This window comes from Hemitrygon akajei, chromosome 5, assembly GCF_048418815.1.
Source record: "Hemitrygon akajei chromosome 5, sHemAka1.3, whole genome shotgun sequence".
Classification (NCBI taxonomy): domain Eukaryota; kingdom Metazoa; phylum Chordata; class Chondrichthyes; order Myliobatiformes; family Dasyatidae; genus Hemitrygon; species Hemitrygon akajei.
Window position 1 is genome coordinate 48,961,786 of NC_133128.1, and position 19,467 is coordinate 48,981,252.

General features: G+C 39.4%; 1 protein-coding gene across 2 annotated transcripts in view; it reads right to left on the reverse strand.

Annotated features, from left to right (window-relative positions):
- Positions 1 to 19,467, reverse strand: part of f5 (coagulation factor V) — a 75,796-nt gene that overhangs the window by 6,130 nt on the left and 50,199 nt on the right. For both annotated transcript variants that reach the window (XM_073045501.1, XM_073045499.1), the window contains exons 14-22: positions 17,721 to 17,886; positions 16,169 to 16,405; positions 13,133 to 13,358; positions 12,219 to 12,401; positions 10,264 to 10,380; positions 8,786 to 8,857; positions 6,730 to 6,818; positions 3,613 to 3,768; positions 1,507 to 1,651 (exon numbers count right to left, since the gene is read on the reverse strand). In XM_073045501.1, coding sequence (XP_072901602.1) covers positions 1,507 to 1,651; positions 3,613 to 3,768; positions 6,730 to 6,818; positions 8,786 to 8,857; positions 10,264 to 10,380; positions 12,219 to 12,401; positions 13,133 to 13,358; positions 16,169 to 16,405; positions 17,721 to 17,886 — 1,391 coding nt within the window. The remainder of the gene's footprint in view (positions 1 to 1,506; positions 1,652 to 3,612; positions 3,769 to 6,729; positions 6,819 to 8,785; positions 8,858 to 10,263; positions 10,381 to 12,218; positions 12,402 to 13,132; positions 13,359 to 16,168; positions 16,406 to 17,720; positions 17,887 to 19,467) is intronic.

Genomic DNA, 19,467 nt, shown 5'->3' on the forward strand with positions numbered 1-19,467 from the left:
AGTGTTGGACCCTGGTGATTTTTATAGCTTGAAAGAACTGGTTGTAATTAAAGAATTTAAGGAGTGTGTTCCCAATGATGTAAGGGCTTACCTAGATGAAAAGGATGCTGCTACCTTGTGGGAGTCTGCTGGGTTGGCAGACAAGGTTATTTTAACCCACAAGGTTGAGTTTGTTCCAGATGGGAGTTTCCCAGAGAGTAGCTGGGAGGATCTGGAGAACCTGGAATTTGAAACTGGGACTGGTATTAAAAGCCTAGAAGAGGCAGCTGTCCCGTTTGCCTGTGTTCCAAGTTGTTGAAGTACCTGTGGATTCACAGGGTACTGAAGCTTATGTTGAACTATTTGTGTGTCCATCCTTGCCTGGGTGATAATTCCACCACTGAAAAACAGTCATATGTGTTATGGTCATAGTCGGTGACTACAGCAGGATTTCAGAAGATAACGGGAAGATCAATGGCATCAGCTCACTTCTCTCTCTCCCCAACGTTACTTAACTAACTACCTCGAACTGAACTGAACTCTCTTCATCATCGTAAGACTGCACCCATTTACTGTTAGGTTTGAAAGAGCCTAGTTCTGTTCCTATTGACTGACTGACTGACTGACTGACTGACTGACTGACTGACTGACTGACTGACTGACTGACTGACTGACTGACTGACTGACTGACTGACTGACTGACTGACTGACTGACTGACTGACTGACTGACTGACTGACTGACTGACTGACTGACTGACTGACTGACTGACTGACTGACTGACTGACTGACTGACTGACTGACTGACTGACTGACTGACTCACACACACACACACACACACACACACACACACACACACACACACACACACACACACACACACACACACACACACACACACACACACACACACACACACACACACACACACACACACACACACACACACACACACACACACACACACACACACACACACACACACACACACACACACACACTATATATATAAAATTGCTAACCTGTTTAATATATTTGCATTTATATTACTGTATTGCTTAGTTACTACTAAACACTATTAGTTTATATCAATACCAGACTCCAGTGCGTTCTCCATTTCTAATGGTTCTTTAACCCAGTCACGGAGTACGTGACAATAGTAAGAACATAAAATCATCAAGAGAAGTTGCTAAGTAAACGCGTGAAGTTGTAACATGAATTTGAGTGTACATAGCTGCAAGGTCATCACTTTGAACAACAAAAATAAGTAATTAAATAGTAGGTATTAGAAATAACGGCAGTCCAAATAAATTTGATCTTAATGAAAATACAAGATTACGCTTGTATTCCTGGAATTTAGAGAAAGGGTAAGCATTGACTGGGTAGATAAAGGATATCTTTATTCATTGCTATAGCCTTTAATGTATATATCAGGCTCTTTTTAAATTAGTTCATTACTTTCCTGACATATCAATTCTGACCTAGGGTAGAAGACGGAAAACACAAAACAGCAAAACTTATACTCACGGTCTATTTCACAGCCATACAATTCCATGCGGAGAGTTGGTCTTTCTCTGAAGGATGTTGGATACAATTTTATGTATCTTGCAATAATAGGCGGGTCGAACTTGTTAAACTTAATTCCTGAATTGTCAGAATTTCCATTAAATATCTTCAGGTGGATCACAGAAAAGAAATAATTTTATACAAGGAATGAGAGCACATAACATTTTAGAAATTAAACAAACGCACTGCAAGCTACTTTTGTGAATTCCACTTTTACTTGACTTACAACATTAAGTACACTTTTAATTACTTCTTTGGCAATGAAGTCCTTTGGGACAGCAAGAAACAATGCCAAAGATGACGCAGGGGAGATTTATAGGACTGTTGCTGGGGTGGGGACTTGTAGTTATGAGAGCCTTCCCCGATTGAGCGTGAAATCAGAAAATGCCTGTGACACTCAGCAGGTCAGGCAGTATATACAGAAAAAAAAGAGTTAATGTTTCAGGTCCATGGTCCTTTGTCAGAACTAATGCTGCTCAACCTTGGGTATTTCCAGCACTTCTGTTCAGATCTTTGGTATCTGTAATCTCCTTTTTTCTATTTACTGCCTTTTTTGGGGTTGTTTTCTTCAGAACAACAGAGACTCTGAAATTTATCTAAGGTGCTTAAAATTACAAGAGGTCTTTAAAGGGTAGGTCAGTTCTTAGGGCACATAGAATCGGTTACGCGGCAGAAAGGTCAGAGGGAAATTGAGAACAATATTACAATTGTCGAGTGATATAGGCTCTGGAACCCTCTGCCTGAAAGGGTGATGGATGCAGAAACTCTCACTACATCTTTAAAAAAAAGTTGTAATCTGTGGGGTGATGCACCTAAAGGAAACAAGTAGGATAAATCTGAGATTGATTTTTGGCTGGTGAAGGCATGTTTGGCCAAATGCCATCTCCCCCCACCCCCCATTTCTGTGCAATAAGTTTCTATGATTCGATAAACTGAAGTTAGATTCTTCATTGACAGGCACCGATTCTAAAACTTGATTGAATCTTAAAGTTGAGCAGCAGATGGACTTCAGGAACTCCAAGAACCATTGGGTAAGTACTCAGGGGAGGTCTTAGTGATGGGCTCACCAGAGTCTTGACTCCAGCATCTCCAACATGAATCTCATTCCAGGAAGATTCCAAAATAACCAGTTTACTTGTGGGTAAAATCTCTATAGAAATTCAAAGTGCAGGCAATACTTGGGCCCAAACTTCCCCTTCAACTCTTCAGTGCCATGACTCAGATTGTGTAAGGTTGTTTTAATAATAACATAAGCCGCTGATGTTGCAGAGTGGAGTCCACCATGTGGATGTGTGGCCAAAGTCTGTCTATCATGTACTGTATTTGCCAACAATTTTGTTGATCAGGACCAGCCTGAAGCCAAGCACCAAGTTTCTCCATGACATAGTCAGGCAATGAGTGGGACAGGAAAACAAATCTCCCCTGTTGTTCATTAAAAGTTGCATTGGACCTATTAGTATGTCTGAGAAACCAAGACATGTCTGAAAGTGCAGCATTTTATCAGTACTTAAACTGGAATGCAATGGAATGGTACCTGAATCTAACTCCTTTGGACTCCACAATAACAATCCTATCAGTCAGCTTGTTCTTAAACTCAATAAATATTAATTTACCAAAGCAATTAGAGAGTATCTAATTTTTCTGCCACAGAAGTGATGAAATTTATATACTGTAGGCTTGATATTCAGGTTGCTTTCAATGTTTTATTATTGTTTATCTCTCAATACTTTTTTTTCAGGCTGACACAAAAAGGACGACTATCCAACTCCTTCAAACCTATGACTCTCCTGGTATTCTGTATAGGTCCACGGGATCTTTTTGTGCAAGAACGATGGGGGTTTCATTAAAGACCTCTTCCAAACAGCGACAACTCCAGCAGCATAGCATACCCTCAGTATTTCACCGAAACAAGAACTTAGATATTTATCCTCAAGCCTCCAGGGTGGGACCCGCAAACTTTAGTAAGGCAAAAATAAGACCAAATAAGCTACAGCTGTCACTCAAAGTAGTATTTTGTACATACCTACTTGTATGCTAAATTATTTATACTTAATAATTTGCACTAACCTGTTTGTTGCTCCTGCTGTTTCCATTGTAATACTTCCAATTGATTCCATCCACACTGTATTCAATGTAAAAGGCTGTAATAAAATAAGACACCAAAACCTGTCTCGCTCCTTGAGTAGCAATCTCAGTGAGCACCATTGGCCTTTCCAGGTCAACCTGTAATACCACAGCAATGCACGTGCATTAGCTACCTAATAGAGGAAAGTTAACTAAATATCAATAAATCGCTAAACATAGTTGATTCAAACAACATCTTCCTTCATTGTTTGAAACTGGGCATAGATCAGAAATGATCAAAGAAAGGTCTTTAAATACTCTTACTAACTGCTGATGAATAAGTTATCATGTGTTATGTGTACTACTGTGTTTTAATGTTGTCTCATTTCTGTATACATTATATGATTATATACGTTATTACACATTGTATATAGTTAAATGACAATAAATTTGACTTGAATAACAAAAACTCCTATACACCATAATTACATCCAGATGGTATATTAATTACTTAAGCAATTCATATTGTTTGTCTGAATCACAAACATGAGTACAAGCATTTTTAGTAATTAAAAAGAAAGTAGAAAAAGAAAATTGCAATCAAAATATAAATGTAAGCTTTCCAAGAGGTTAAATTAGTTTTACTAATCAGTGTTCCAGAGCCGAGCACAGGTTGTTGAGGTCATATCTGGAGAATATAAGTTCTTCAGATCTCAAATCTGAAAATAATACGAATTGGTTTAAAACCTGTATTCTGTAATTTATGAAATCTATTCATAAATCAAAAGATAAGGTTTCACTACATCAGTGACGTTATTTTCCCACATCCATTAAAGATGAATTGGACGTGCATAATCACTGAAAGTTGGAGACTAGATTACTTGTTAGTGTAACCCTCTCACTGGGCTCATATACACACTCAGTTTGTTAGCTAACTTTGCTAATCGCCACATGACTCAGTGGTGAGAAGGCCAACTTTCATAAACACTATATATCTAGGGTCATTATGATTTGGGGTTCAACCAAACAAGATTGTTGTGATGTTCTGATTAAAGAAGCCTCGATTTTAGCGAATGCTTTGTAAATACTGCCCATACACAATTATTGGTCGGTAAGAAATAACAGATTGTACACCACATAAAATTATAAGGATAATATATTTACCAAGTTCAGCTTTAGCAAACAGTTATTTAAATGTAAAGGGGGTTTCTTCTTTTCCTTTGTTACTGTGTATGTAATCAAAATGGCGTCTTTGTTTTGTTAAAAGTAGGAATGCTGGCGCCTTTGTTAAAAGTAGGAATGCTGGCATCTTTGTTATGATAAGTGCTGGAAGCTTGTTTGGGACTGTAAACGGATTGTTGGCGGGGATTTTGGGGAGTCGGCACGATGGAGTGAGAGAGAGAGGACGGGATGCTGGAAGCTGGGCGACGGAACGGACCCCGAGCGGGGGTCCCCGGCCCAAGGTTTCGGTGAGGAGAGGAGACGGAGACAGAGGAGTGTGGAGCGTCTGGTCGACCACCGTGGGTGGTCCCAGGAGGCGGGTCGAGGAGTTCGGAGGGGATCGAATGCCAGAAGACTTCAGTAATTGAGCTCCAACGGTTGTGCACGAAGTGGTTTGGACTTTGATAAGTTTGGCGCCTTTTTTTTTCTTCTTCATATATACTGTATCGTTAGTAATCGCTTAGTTATAGTAATCTTTATAAATTGTACTCATTTAATCGCATAAGGTGTACTGTCTGTTTTTTGGGCGAGGCGGGGACATCACACAGCATCCACACCAGCTGATTACCCAGTTTGGCGGGGCCGAAGGCTGCTCCCCCTAGACTAGAACGAGTTTGAGCGATGCCTGAGGCGACCCAGGGGTTACATAAAGAACGAAGAAAAAAGAAAAGGGCCCATTACATTTAGACTAGTCGAAGTGTATACTTGAGTAGTCAAAGTGTATACTTGACTGCTGGAGCTCATCTCTTCCAAAAGCTGGATATAGACATCACTCACGGTGCCAAACCCATGGTCTGCATGAAAGCACCTGCCACTATTTAAACACCCTTGAAAGTCTATCTCGAACAAACAGGCTGTCTCTCAGAAGTAGTGGCTCTTCCTCCTTGGAGCCATTCATCTGCACAAAGCACTTCTTGCAAACAAGACTCTCTTCTCCAGTGGCATTCTGCAGCATCTTCCCTTCTGTCCTGCTCCACAGCTCCCGCCAAAGGACCCCAAACCAGACCACTGTCCTTCACAAATCTCTCTCCATCCCACTCTCACTAGAAACTTCTCCCAATCCCACCATCCTGACTGGTCGACAAAATATTCCTAAGTAACAGGGCTTCTTTTCTTTAGCCAAAACCAAAACATTCTACCAGCAGAATACACTGGTTTTTCAAAAAACTGCTAAAATGAAATACCTCACAGCATAGCAGTAGAAATCTAAACCAGGGCACTATATCAATTACCCACTTCTTATGAACTTGTGAGATTGGTTCTTTTGAAGTCATTTCCAAGTTTATATTGCTCTCCAGGTAGTACATTTCTATAGAGTTGAAGAGCAATAGTTTTAAAAGGGGCATCCTCCAATTGCACATGGGTTAGTGGCCTGTGACTAACAGAAAGTTTAGGATGAAAGTGAAATTATAGATTGATCAGCATCTACTACGTAACCATGCAATCAACAGAGTTCAGAGGTGACTGTGTATTCAGTGGAATCAAGTAAAAATATAGATGGTTATGCATAGTTTCAATCAGATAAAGAGGCATGTAGAAAACATGAAAGAATAGTTAATCAAACACGAGGAAATCTGCAGATGCTGGAAATTCAAACAACACACACAAAATGCTGATGGAACACAGCAGGCCAGGCAGCATCTACAAGGAGAATCACTTTTGACGTTTCGGGCCGAGACCCTTCAGCAGGTCCTGATGAAGGGTCTTGGCCTGAAACGTCGACAAGAATAGTTCATCTATGGCTTTTGAAATCAGTTTTTCTCATTTAGTTAAGCATGCTTTTATATAATTGCCAAACATTTCTAAATATGCTGTAAGGTTTATATGCATAAATACTGCGCCCTTCATGATTAAGAAGAGTTCTTGTCAATACAGTAACTTGTAGGAATTTGAACATACTTGGATCCAAGGCGAATTTTTCATTTCAACACTCCAAGCATTGACCCTGGCTTGGTTGTTCAATCTCGCCAGCTTTGGCTCCCAGTTATCTAATAAAGGTAACAAAATGCAAATGAAAACCTGCAAATGGCAGCAAAATAAATAAAACATACAGAAATCAATATATTTCACTGTATGTTTCAATGTATATACAAGTGACAAATAATGATAATCTTTAAATATTAACCTTCAACCACATTTGTACAGGTTAAAATTCTGCGTTATGTTTATTTGCAACTTAAACAGAAAAGAAGAATTTTATGTGTGTTCACAGACAGCTACGTAATTTATAAAATGGGTATTATTGTTTGTACCTTTCTTTTCCTGAGAATTTTTTATGTGTTTAGGCTTTACATATACAAAAATTATCTGCAGAGATACCCTTGTATAGATAGTGAAAAAGACTAATGGTAGAATGAAGACAAATTATTCTTTGAAATAATACAAACTTTCAGTAGATTTTCAGCTAATGAGTTGGATTGCATTGATTGCTAGCTGGTAATTATATCTACCCAAGAGAAAAGTGCACTAGCTACAGTGCACATTGCAGTAGGTTTCAGACACCTGCACTGCACTCCAGAGCAGAATTGTGGAATGTGCTGGAGACAACTGATTTCCCACTTCACCCATCAGTAAAGTGATAGATCACTTATAAGAAAATTAAAAACAGTACACAGTTTATACATTACATAGCTGCCTGCGGGTAAAAGCCAGAGGTGTTCCATAATACTGTGGGGCCGGATGCACTTTCTATCTGTCTCCACACCTTAATACCAGTCATAGTTGCTGCATCACTGCACACCCTTATTCATATGAATGGAATTACTGAACCTCACTGAAAAGGGTTAATTAAGGAAGTGCATTTGCATATTTTAGCATCATTTTATCTTTCACAAGCTGAATGTTGAAAAATATTATGGATTTATTGATGATTTTTGATATTTGAATTATTTAAATATTTTTTCAACCTGTTTCTAAATGTTTCATTACAACAAAGTTCAGAAAGAGTCCAGCAGGCCTCTAACTGCTCAAACAGTGAAAAGGGCATCAGGGCAATCCATGGGGTAGATCTTGTGTTCACTGCCTGAAGACTAGTTGATGCTGGCAATTTGCTCCAATTATTGAATTGCCTGCTGCACTGAGGTCACACAAGCATTCGAAGCTAAGTGGTTATAGCAATCCTCTGCACACACAGGCATTCTCAAGGTCAGGTCCAGCTTGCCAAGCTCCCTATCACCTGAACCAAATAATACATTTCATTCTGGAATTTCCACCACACCCTCTTGCACTTGAATCACTTCCACATTAATTTAGTTCTACAATTATCAATTTATAATGGTGTTTGAATGCAAGTACATTTCATCAACTGATTTAGTGAGTTATAGTCAGAACGTTCCTCATATGTTGTCAGCCAGAACAGCAGATTCTAATTTATCTTCTAGTTGATTTGTACAAAGGAAGATGAAAGATTTAATTACTTAGTTTTGCCACAATATTATTGATTCTATTGACTAGTATATTGCCATGATAATTCTATAATCATATGTAAAAAACATGAACTTCCTATGTGTCCAGGTATTGTGCACGTTAGATTCACAGGCTGATCCAGGTGCAATCTAGACAGATTCTAGTAAGATAAGGTGGGACCCAAGAGTAGGGCTGGGAATGGCTAGATTGAGTATACACTTTAAATTAAGCAAATTAGGTCAGGGGTAAATTCTCTTACTCTTTCTACTTCTAGGCACAAGCATGCCAGAGAAATACTTAGCTGATGAATCAACTGCCAGGCTGGATGGTTACGGCTACAAAATTTCTATTAAATCAACTGATAAAGTGGCTGAGGATAGTATGTGAAAATTGAAAGGCCTGTCTATGAGGTGAAGAGCCCACCACGTCCAAAGGACTGAACTGCTCATGAACTACGTCTCAATGGCATCAGCATTGCACTGTCATGCATTTTTCTTCAAGAATGATAAACAAACGGCACTGGTGAACATAACAGAACCAAAACACTTACCTTTATAGTCTGATGCAGTGATCTGTGCATCAGCTATACTTCCAGTTACCATACCCAGTGGGGCATCACAGCCTGAAAAGGAAACAAGAGTGTATTACACCAAATATGAGTTTGAACCGTTCCACTTTCTGAATCTTATTTATCCTATATGAATGTCAGCACTGTAAAATAAATTAAACCTCACCAGTCGTAAGTGACAAGTCATCAAGAACAACTATGGTCACATCTTCTATAGTTTTAAGGCCCACATCTATTTGACTTAAATTGTTTTGTTTTTCTATGTTCCGGAGGGTCAATATCTAATATCTCCCCCTCACCTTTCAATAATTCCATGACTTCACTTCAGCTCCTATATTTGTTGACTCCAACACAACAACATAGAAGATGCTACCACGGCTATGCTAGTGATGGATATTAATTACTGCCAAGGAAGCAGCAATAAAATATAAGAAAAGAAAGAATATGATTTTCTAGATATAGCAGTGATGATGGCAGATGTGCATGCAGTATATTCACTGATGAATCATCTTTTCGAGTTTGAGCTTGAGAGTCTGAGGTCCATAGCCATTTCCTCTCTGAAACTGTGAAGGCACTGAGAGCAAATGATATTGCTCAGGTCTGGGCAGAGGACAAAAAATAGTTCAATACAGCCCACTATGGGGAAAAAAATCAGGCAATGCATTAAGTAAGCGGATACAAGAAGTGAGACCAGGGACACATGGAAGGCTGGTGAAGTCTGGCAGCATCAACGTGAGTGCCAGCCCCCAACCAGCATGGATTCCAGCATTTCCACCACGCCTCTGTTCTCTCCCGCACTGCCTCCCCTGGGCTGCTGTGACAGACGATGCCACATCATGACTGCCTGGTCTGCGAACAACCAAGGCCAGGCAGCTCCGCTGTCCGTCTCACCAAAAAATCAAGGAACCAGGCTTGCAGCATTTTCTATTACCAATATCCAACAGGGTTTTGTGATCACAGAAACAAAAACATTCTTTAAGACACATACTTGCACCATTTGACAGATCTGGAGAGGCCACGAAGGCCAAGTGCACCACCATCTTACCAGAAGGAAAATGGGCCAGCAGAGACAGTGTACAATTGAGTTTTCATGTCGGCTTTATCATGCAGGCTAGAGTTACAGCCTAGATCTTTGCCTTCGAATCAGGAGTAGGGTTGATCCCATCACATTTGAACTTAGAGGGAAGAATACAACCACAGACCACTAAACTACAAGAGCAGTTCAATAGTTTAACAATTATTTTTCAACATAAAGGGCTTCAGATGGCACAGACTAACTTAATTGTATCTAGATTTCTGTCCTTTTGCATTCAAAAATGGTCACACATTGGGAATTGTAAGTCATAGGGGTTCAACTGCAATTTTAAAGTTTTTTTTACTGTAGATTAAACTTCATTTCACATTCTCTTCTACTTTGCAAGGTGCGCAGCATTTTATTCCATTATAATATTTCCTCATACCTTTTGATAAGACAAGCACATGTGCCCACATGCCTCCTTTATAATGTTCTCCATTTTCACTGTTTAACAGCCATAAGCCAGGTTTTGATGAACACAGCTCCACTACTTTAAAGGCACCTACAAGTGTTTAATTAGAAAATAATAATAATAGTAAGTATTTTATTGATCCCAAGTGGGAAATTCTTTTGTTACAGCAGCAACATTTAAAAACACACTTAGCAGTGTGCAGACTTAACTAATAATAAAGTACAGAATAATGATACACACAATAATAATTTACCAATGTGTTTCTCCTGTCACACAGAGATGAACTGTTGTATCTGCTTATTGCATTTGGTAGGAAAGGTTTTCTGTAATAATCTTTGTAACAGCAGAGCTGAAAGAGTCTGTTCAAAAAAGTGCTCCACTGCCTATTCAGTAGGTCATGGAAAGGATGTGTCAGATTGTCCATAATGGATACCTGTTTGTTGAGTGACTTTCTCTTCACCACTAACTCAAAAGAGTCCAGGTCGTAACCAAGGATTTTTGATGAGTTTATTTAGTCATTTTTGCATCACCAGCACCAATGCTGGTGATACAAAAAACCCGCAAAGAAGATTGCACTCGCTACACCAGACTGGTAAAAGATCTCCAACATCCTGCTGCACACATTGGAGGATCTCAGCTTCCTTAGAAAATAGAGTCTGCTCATCCCCTTCTTGTAAACAGCCTTGGTGTTGGTTTTCCAGTCAAGTCTGGAGGTGAACACCCAAGTATTTGTACTCCTCCACCACCACAACAACTTCTCTCAGACTGTATACAGGACTTGTCACAGTCCTCTTCCTCCTAAAATCAATCACCATCTCCCTGGTTTTGGCCACCTTCAGGAGCAAGAGATTCCTCACACACCACTCCACAAACCTGTCCACCAGTTCTCTGTACTCCAACTCCTGCCCATCTCTGACACACCCAACCATCGTTGAGTCATCACAGAACTTCGGCAAGACATTGATTTATATTGAAAGTCTGATGTGTACAGTGTGAACAGAAACAGAGACAGGACAGGGCATATGATAGTTTAGCTCATTGAATATTGCACAGTAGATATAATTCTTATACTTCTATTAGAGGTTTACTAAAAACACAGAAGCAATTGAAAAGAATTTGCTTGATCAAACTAAATAAATGACTGAATTTCCAAACCCTGGGCCATATTAATTGACCTGCTGGTCAGCTATTTTTGTCATTACCTTCTGCCCTTCCTGTCTCTTCTTAATAGCAAAGCTGGTTCCTCACCATGCCATTAGAAACTTTCTTGGACTTTATACAGGCAATCTCATGTCCAAATGACAATTTGTAGCATATGTGGACTGCGGAATGAACTGAATGAAGAGGTCCTCTGCCTGAGTGAAAACCCCAGGAAGGAACAGGGCTTCTGCCTTGATCTGGACTCTTGTGGAGTGGATGGCATGCAATGCTCATTTTGTGTTGAAATCTGTTTTATCTTGATACATTGTCATCAGCTAGAATGAGGAACTGAAAACAAGAGGTTGGACTTCGTACATTCCAATAAAGTGACCATTAGGGGATTTGAGAGCAAATTAATTATTTTATTAAAGGAATTGACTATACTTAATGATACTGACATGTCTTAATTGAGTTGTTAGGTGTTAGCTGCAGAGCTATGTAGCAGTTTGTTTTGGGTAATGCTCTTAATATTGGCATCTACAGGCTATGTATCAGGGCTGGCCACATGCTTGCTAATGAGTCTAGCATGATGTGGGACTCTCTGTGGGATAGACTGCTTAATTTCCAGGTCCACCACAGATTTGGTGAGGGTATAATAAACAGTGCATGGTACAGTCGTAACTCTTAAGCTATGCACCTACTGAATGACAAGCCAAATGTTTCCTTCCACTCCAGTAAGGAAATCTTCTTTAAGTGTTACACTACTTATAAAGTGAAGTATACCTTACCTGGGTACAAGTTGTAAACTCCCAGACGATGTGCATTCGCCCTCCTTTCAATGAATGTATGACCATCTAACTGTACAGAATGTGCATCTTCTGAGGTCCCAATGTTAATCACATAGAAACGAACCAGTTCTTTCTCAAACATCACCAGACCTCTTAAAGAATCATCAACAAGTCCATTTATGGCTAGAAATGCAAAGCAGTGAATCAAGTAATAAACCTTTGGAAATATTCATTGGTGTACTATAAGTTGAAATCTCTTCAAAAAACTGTCTGAACTTTTGTTTACAATCTAAATAGATGAATAATCAATTTTATTGGCGCATTACTTTAACAATGTTGCTGATAGTAGGTTGAAATAGGCAGCTTTTCAGGAGAAATCCGCTTTAGACAACTATATAGGAGAAAAATAATACTCTGAATAAATTATGTAGATTTTCATTTGATTTAAATTTTCAGAGTATTGGTTTGCAAGTTAAAGGCTTTTAAACTGAGGCAGCTGGAGGTGAAAGAAGATGGGAAAATTATCCAAATGTAACAGCTAAACAGAGTTTACAATGCTATTATGGACCAGAATTACTCTAGCAGTGTTACTTAAATAAATATATGGTGAAAATACCTGAGGAAATTTCTCACCTGAGCTCAGTTGATTCAAGGAATGGGATGAGTTGCAGATCAGCAGCTAGGTAGAGTAGACTTTGGTAGAAGGAAGATAGTTTAATGGAAAGAAAATGAGAAGGAAAGCATCAGAAGTAAAGTGTTCAATAAAAACCAGATCTGTATTCACCAGATTAACTAATTGGCGATTATCAATGCTGACTACCCTTCTCTTGAACTGCAGAATTGGCAAGTGACAAAGTGGCTATGGAAGGATTTTAAATTTAAAGGTATCCACAAACAGAAAACGGGAAGAGTACCATGAAATTTATTCTGTTGTATCAAGTCTGAATTATCACTTATTTCAAAGTCCGCATCAGAACTCCGTGCTTTGCCGTCATTGAAGTACCAACTTCTAGTTTCATCGAAAGTGTTAAACAACAAAATGAATTCACGAGCATCTTCAGGGCTTTCATTAATTGACGTCAATGTTCCATTTTGACAGATCAGAAGAGGCCCAATCAAACCTGAGTTAATGTCCTTCTCCTATAAGGAAAACAATAATACTTTAAGCATTGATAAATTGGACGGATAGGGAGAATGGGCAATTAAGTGGCAGATGGAGTACAGTGTAGAGAAGTGTCTGCTCATGCATTTTGGCAGAAGGAAAAAAGGGATAGAATCGTAGAATATTTTCTAAATGTCAAACGAATTTGGAAATTAGAGGTGCAAGGTGACTTGGGAGCTCCAGTATAGTATTCCCTAGGAGTTTACATGCAGGTCGAGTCAGTAGTAAGGTAGGTAAATGCAATATTCAAGAAGACTAGAATATGAAAGCAGGGATGTAATGTTAGCAGAAGGAAAACTCTGATTCCAAACCCCCACTGCCCTGCTGCTATACCCACGAATGGAAAGGTTTTGGGAGAAAACCCAAACGAAAAATCTGGAGCTGCAGTCCCTAAGGCAGTCCAACACTGAGTTTTATACTGACTGGCAACTCCTGAAACACCACTGCTGCCAAGCTGTCTATACTGTTTTTTGGATTCATCGGCTGTGTGGAGAGAAGGAACCTGCTGCATGGGCAACAGCTTACCCTCCATATCACACTGCCCTGGCCTGCAGATCTACTTCAACAGCTAGAACACAGCATCCACAGCTGACCCTGACCAATAGGACCCATCATAAGATGTAACGCTGAAGCTTTATAAGGTATTAGTCAGACCATATTTGGAGTATTGTGAGCACTTATGAGTCCCATATCCAAGAACAATGTTCTAGCATTGGAGAGAGCCCACAGGAATGATCCCCAGTATGAGAATGTTATGTATCAGGAGCACCTGATGGTTCGGGGCATTTACTCAGGAGCTTGGAAGAATGAGGGCAGATTATATTGAAGCCTACTGAATATTGAAAAGCCTAGACAAAATGACCATAAGATATAGGAGCAGAAGTTGGCCATTCAGCCCATTGAGTCTGCTCCATCAATCATGGGCTGATCCAATTCTTCTAGTCATCCTCACTCCCCTGCGTTCTTCCCATACTCTTTGATGCTCTGGCTATTCAAGAACCTAACTATCTCTGCCTTAAGTCTGCCCAATGACTTGGCCTCCACAGCTGCTCATGGCACCAAATTCCACAGATTTACCTCCCCCTGACTAAAGTAATTTCTCCACATCTCTGTTCTAAGTGGGCGTCCTTCAATCCTATAGTCGTGCCCTCTTGTAGACTCCCCTACCATGGGAAGTAGCTTTGCCATATCTAATCTGTTCAGGCCTTTTAACATTTGGAATGTTTCTATGAAATCCCCCTCATTCTCCTGAACTCCAGGGAATACAGCCCAAGAGCTGCCAGACGTTCCTCATATGGTAACCCTTTCATTCCTGAAATCATTCTCATGAATCTTCTTTGAAACCTCTCCAATGTCAGTATATACTTTCTAAATAAAGAGCCCAAAACTGCACACAATACTCCAAGTGTGGTCTCACAAGTGCCTTATAGAGCTTCAACATCACATCCCTGCTCTTATATTCTATACCACTAGAAACTAATGCCAACATTGCATTCGGCTTCTTCATCACCAGCTCAACCTGGAGGTTAACCTTTAGGGTATCCTGCACAAGGTCTCCCAGGTCCCTTTGCATCTCTACATTTTGAATTCTCTCCCCATCTAAATAATAGTCTGTCCATTTATTTCCTCCACCAAAGTGCATGACCATACACTCTCCAACATTGTATTTCATTTGCCACTTCTTTGCCCATTCCTCTAAACTATCTAAGTCTCTCTGCAGGCTCTCTGTTTCCTCAACACTACCCGCTCCTCCACCTATCTTTGTATCATCGGCAAATTTAGTCACAAATTCATTAATCCCATAGTCCAAATCATCGACATACATCATAAAAAGCAGCGGTCCCAACACTGACCCCTGTGGAACTCCACTGGTAACTGGCAGCCAGCCAGAATAGAAAAATCTACAGCACAATACAGGCTCTTCGGCCCACAATGCTGTGCCGAACATGTACTTATTTTAGAAATTACTTATTCTGTTTTCTGATGATCAGCCAATGCTCCACCCATGCTAGTAACTTCTCTGAAATTCCATGGGCTCTCATCTTGCTAAGCAGTCTCATGAGTGGCACCTTGTCAAAGGCCTTCTGAAAACCCAATTACACCACACCTAATGCATGTCCTTTGTGGACCCTGCTTGTAATTTCCTCAAAAAATTGCAGTTGGTTAGTCAGGCAGGATTTTCCTTTCAGGAAACCAAGCTGGCTTTGGCCTATCTTGTCATGCACCTCCAGGTACTCCATAATCTCATCCCTAACAAACGATTCCAACAACTTCCCAACCACTGATGTCAGGCTAACAGGTCTATAGTTTCCTTTCTGCTGCCTGAAAGGAATGGATGTGGAGAGGATGTTTCTAAATATTGGGAAAGTCTACAACCAGAGGGCACAATCTTAAAACAGAAAGATATCCCTTTCGACCGGGGGTTGTGAACCTTTTTTATGCCTTGGATCAATATCATTAAGCAAGGCATCTGAGGGCCCCAGGTTAGGAAGCCCTGCTTTAAACAAAGATGAGAACCTTCATTAGTAAAAGAGTGGTGAATTTGTAGAATTCGTTGCATAGATGGCTGTGGAGGTCAAGTCACTGGGTTTATTTAAAGAGGCTGATCAGTACTTACTTAGTAAAAGCATCAAAGGTTATGGGAGAAAGCAGGGAAATGGAGTTGAAAGGGAAAATAAATCTGAATGGCGCAATTCTACTTCTACGTCTCATGGTCTAAAATATTTTTCATTCTGTAGCTCAACCTGCTTAAGATTCCCTAATGTTAGTTTGAATGTAGAACACTCACGAAGTCCACACCGGAATAATAGACCCAGGGCTTGCAAACTGATCCAGTGGCTGTTGGCCCAGATTGAGGCGGCACATTCCATACATAAGTATACTTGGTGCCTGGCAGAACAACGTCATCCGATTTATACCAAACAGTAGAGAAGTCTTCATAGCGCATCCCTTCAGATGATTTGTCATATATTACTCCATGTGCATGAATGGAGTACGGTCTAGAAGCAAGATTTTTGAACATAACCTAATGAACAAGCACATATATAGATTATTAATCAAGATTTTTAATTTAGACGCCATTTCTAAAGCTAGTTTTGTGGGTCTAAGTAATTAATGAATTTGACATATTCCAGGAAAAATTCAGCAAATTGCAAGTGTTTTATTTCCTTATTCTAATTACCTGATCACAGGACATAACAATACTCTGGAAATAGTATTCAAGATCGACTCAAGATGATTCACCTTTCCATTTTGTAGGAAGATTACTTCCAATCTAACATAGGGAATGCCAATTGTTTCATGCTTGTGATTATAAAGGACTGCAATAATTAGTGAGATTAACACAGAAAACACTAATAATTGCAAAAATAAACAGAAATTACAGGGCATAGACAACAGGTCAGGCAGCACTGGCAGAGTGAAAAATAGAGCTGATGCTTCATGCTAATGACCTGGCATCAGAATTGGGTGAAGAGAATATGGAAGGAAAGGGGCCGTGGGGGAATGCTGGGCAATAATAAAAGGGAATATTTGTGGGAGGCTGAAAGACACAATGGTGACAGTGCAGGCTTAAAGATGATGGCAAAACCTAATGAAAAACAAGAAGAATGTCTGAGGAGGTGTAAATGGGAAGTTATTTGTGAAATTTAAACTCAGCAGAAGGGGAAAAGCACAGAATGATGGAAATGTCTGTAAGGTCTGTATCTCTCCTGGTAATGCATGTAGTTTCAAACCAATGAGTTAAGATTTATTGTGCCTCATCATCTCCATTAGAAATACCTCAGAGTCCAATATTTTATATATAATCAAAAAGAGTCAAATCAATGGAAAAACAGAATTAATATTTCTGATCATTAAACCTAAACTGTATATTCTATTTTTCTCTCCACAGCTTCTGCCTGACCTGTTGAGTATTGTCCAGCATTTATTTATATTATTAGTAATGTTTTATTTTGTTCTGTATTGTTGTATTTGTTAGAACACCATGGAATAAATTGGTGGTGGAAGGAGGTCATGTCACTGAACAGACCATCCTATCCTTTTTGAATAACTACCTGCTAAGCTTATCATCTAGTTAAAACAGCAAATGTAATTCTGGGTTAACATTATATCGAGTATTTCAGGAATAACAGGGTGAGAGTCTATTTAGATGCCAAAGTTTTGCAAAGAAAATTGAAAGCTTAACTTTCTGCTAGAGAAACAACAGTACTATACTGAATAAATTAAATACAAGTGCAATCAATTAAAGTATAGTTTGAATTTAACTTGAAAGCAAAAGCTTAGTAATTTGCACTGAAGTATTCTACATTGAGCATGCAATATAAATTATTACAGAACACCTTGATGACATCATTAACTTCTGCTCTGATGACAGGCCCAAGTATTCCCAAGTGATCATCCCGTTCTCCATGATCATAGCGTGTCTTAAAAAATGCATCTGTATATCTCCGAAAAATGACCTTTTTGTACCGAGTATTCCTTTGCTTTTGTGATCTTCCAAGATTCCTGCCAGCATGTTACGAAGACATTAAAAAATGGAACACTATTAAATTCAATATTTTATGCAAAATCTGGAGTTGTGTGTAAGCTGAACAAGCAAGTATAACATTTCTGCACATATGATGCTAATTCATTTGCTTCCAGATTTCATATTAAGCAAATTTTGTACGTCATTTTAGATCATTCTTAAGTCAGCTTTTAATCACAAAGACTTGCTGACTGCTGTCAGCTTGCAGAATTTTGCATTTTATCATTAACTTATCTTTTGGTAGCTTTTAAATTAATAATTTTGGTGAGCAGCTTAATATGATTGAAACACTCCCGCGCTTGCATACGATTTTGAGATTTAGGACATAATTCCTCAACTATTGGACCCTGTGGGCGGCGTGCAGAAATTGCTGGGGCTCTAGCAGAGATATTTAAAACAGCCTTAGCGAGGCATTTGATAAGGATCACACGTTTTAAAAAATCTATTCAATATATGTAATTGATTTACTTGTTTATTTATTTATTTTTTTAAATTTTATTTATTTTTTTCTCTCTCTGCTAGATTATGTATTACATTGAACTGCTGCTAAGTTAACAAATTTCACGTCACATGCCAGTGATAATAAACCTGATTCTGATTCCGTTGCTTGGCATTCAAGATGAGCTAGCAAATTGGATTAGACATTGGCTTTGTGGGAGAAGCCAGAGAGTTTATGGTTGCCTCTCTGACTTGATACATATGATTAGTGGAGTGCTGCAGGGATTGGTGCTGGTACCATTGTTGATGGACATCTATATTAATGATCTGGATGATAAAGTGGTTAACTGGATCAGCAGATTTGTAGATGACACCAAGATTGGGGGGGGGGGGGGGGTGTAGTGGACAGCAAAGAAGACTAATGTGGCTTGCAGCAAGATCTGGACCAGTTGGAAAAATGGGCTGAAAAATAGCAGATGGAATTTAATGCAGGCAAGTGTGAGGTGTTTCACTTTGGTAGGACAAACTAGGGTAGGTCTTACACAGTGAATGGTAGGGCACTGAGGGGTACAGAAGAACAAAGGGATCTGGGAATACAGGCCCATAATTCATTGAAAATGGCGTCATAGGTTGATAGGGTCGTAAAGAAAGCTTTGGCACATCAGCCTTCATAAATGAAAGTATTGAGCAAAGGAGATGGGATGTAATGTTGAAGTTGTGCAAGACATTGGTAAGGCCAAATTTGCAATATTGTGTGCAGTTTTGGTCACCTTTCCACAGGAAAGGTGTAAGTAAGGTTAAAAGAGTAGAGAAAATTTACCAGGATGTTGCAGGATCTGGAGGACCTGAGTTATATGGAAAGAGTGAATAGGTTAGAACTTTATTCCTTGGAATGTGTAAGATTAGGAGGAGATTTGATAGAGGTATACAAAATTATGAAGGGTACAGATAGGGTAAATGCAAGCAGACTTTTTCCACTGAGGTTGGGCAAGACTACAACGAGAGGTCATGGGTAAGGGTGAAGGTCAAAAAATTTATGGGTAACATGAGGGGAAACTTCTTCATTCAGAGGGTCGGGAGAGTGTGGAGAGAGCTGCCAGCACGAGTGCTGCATGCGAGCT